Genomic DNA, 2,093 nt, shown 5'->3' with positions numbered 1-2,093 from the left:
GTCTGTCCGTCCGTGCTGTTTATATATTTGTATATGTATATAATATAAAATAATAAAATATACGCGTGTGCGCGTGTGTGTGTGCGTGTATGCGTATGTGCATACGTACATGCACGTGTGAGTGAGCGAACGAACGAATGGACGGACGGACGGACGGACGGACGGACGAGCGAAAGGGACGAGCGCGCACCTACACACACACACGCACGCACGCATGCACGCTCGCTACATTGCTGTAGCGGCCCTTACTCTACTTACCTTACGCATTGCGCTCGCTCTCTCTCTCTCCTCGCTTTGTGTTAGCGATGGCGGTGTCGGTGGCGGAGGCGGTATAACTTCCGTCGCTATCGACGCTGTCGTCATCGTCGGTGGCATCGGTGCCAGAGACGGCGGCGTCATCCCCCTTGCTGTCGTCATCGTCGGTGGCATCGGTGCCAGAGACGGCGGCGTCATCCCCCTTGCTGTCGTCATTGTCGGTGGCATCGGTGCCAGAGACGGCGGCGTCATTCTCCTTGCTGTCATCATCGTCGGTGGCATCGGTGCCAGAGACGGCGGCGTCATCCCCGTTGCTATCGTCGTCGTCGGTGGAATCGGTGTCGATGGCGGAGGCGGAATTATCGCTTTTGCTGTCGTTGTCGATGGCGGAGGCGGAGGCGAAGGCGGCGGCGGCATTACCGCCGTTGCTGTCGTCGTCAATGGGGTCAATGGCGGCAGCTTGCTCGCCACACCTCCCTCACTTTTGGCTGAAATAAAAAAAAATAAAATTACTAAATTTCTAATAAATTATATATAAATAAAGTTTATCCAATCAGACCGTTCTTTACAAAGATATACATTCGTGAGCCACGTGCCTCTATATTATATTTCGAAGCGCTCGCTTCACGGTAGTATATCCGTTCATAAAACAGTACTAATTGTAAGTAACGCGTTACTTGTAACGCCGTTACCATTACCGTTATCTTTTTATAGTAACGATTTGTTAATGACATGACGTTTTTCCATAATGGTCAGTCTACAATGAGTCGTTAGTCGTTAGTCAGATGTCGGAAGAGACTCGGAAAAAGTTATAAACGTATCGTAAGGCGATCGGAAGTCTGTAATCGGCAATCATAAGCGATTGGCCAAATGCCATCTCTTATGATCACCGATCACAGGCCTCCGATTGCCTTACGATACGTTTATAACTATTTCTTCCGACATCTGACTAACGACTAACGACTCATTGTAGACTGGCCATAACGGTAATGGTCACGACGTTACAAGTAACGCGTTACTTCCTGTTCGAGATTCCCTTAACGTTGCGCCGTCCGATCAGATGGCAGCATCGATCGGGTAACGACGCTTGATCACCGCGGCAGCTTGCGCCCGCACGGGCGCGCTAGTCGCCACCGTCTTCCTCGCGATCGAGGCAATTGTGCAAATGGCCGCGCGGTGACTAGACGCATAACGTGTGCTCTATACGTTTCGATTAGTGACTTTGGTTAATCGTGTACATCGCAGTGCCCACGCTGTTTAGACTTCTCATTTAAACTGTAAAATAGACTGCTCATCAACTCTGGTGCCTCAACACAACGACTCAAGCTCACACGTGCGCAAGTGCCGACCGCCACGTGTCTCACCGGCTCACGGGCGACTCACCACACTAGAAGGGCAATTCATATAATTGTCGCTCGACTTCAACGATCAGATAAAGACGTCTCATTTGTACACCGCTCATCAATTCTCAGGTCAGACTGTAACAATCTCGATACATTAAAGACGGCTCAGACTGTGGTCTGAGTTGCACAAAAAATAAAGTGCATATTCAGTTAACACCTTTCCACGCGCGTCCCTCTCATCCCGCTTCCATCGCCGGGATTAATCAGCGATTTCGCGAACACTTCCCAACCCTGCATTTATAATATATGTATAAATTATACATATATTATAAATGTATAATATAAATGTAACACTTACATTTACGATATGTCCGCCGTGATTTGTCCATATCCGCGGCACCAAGAGTCCCCGCCGAACGAATTTCACGTTCCCGACGGCCGTCGTCGCGACTGCTCTCTCTCTCCCTCTCTCTCTCTCTCTCTCTCTCTCTCTCT

The 2,093-nt window shown here is 49.5% G+C and overlaps 1 protein-coding gene across 1 annotated transcript; it reads right to left on the bottom strand.

The window, feature by feature from the left end:
* Positions 1–258: 258 nt before the first annotated feature.
* Positions 259–2,046, bottom strand: LOC112457644 (extensin-like; the record flags this gene model as incomplete). Its single annotated transcript, XM_025020817.1, has 2 exons — positions 1,957–2,046; positions 259–743 (listed from the first exon to the last, which is right to left on the bottom strand). Coding segments are annotated over exons 1-2 (516 nt in total), but the record flags the coding sequence as incomplete, so codon positions are not given.
* Positions 2,047–2,093: the final 47 nt, after the last annotated feature.

The sequence above is a fragment of the Temnothorax curvispinosus genome, unplaced genomic scaffold (assembly GCF_003070985.1).
Source record: "Temnothorax curvispinosus isolate PA1 unplaced genomic scaffold, ASM307098v1 QBEX01008014.1, whole genome shotgun sequence".
NCBI lineage: Eukaryota > Metazoa > Arthropoda > Insecta > Hymenoptera > Formicidae > Temnothorax > Temnothorax curvispinosus.
This window is presented reverse-complemented; position numbering and strand designations above follow the sequence as displayed.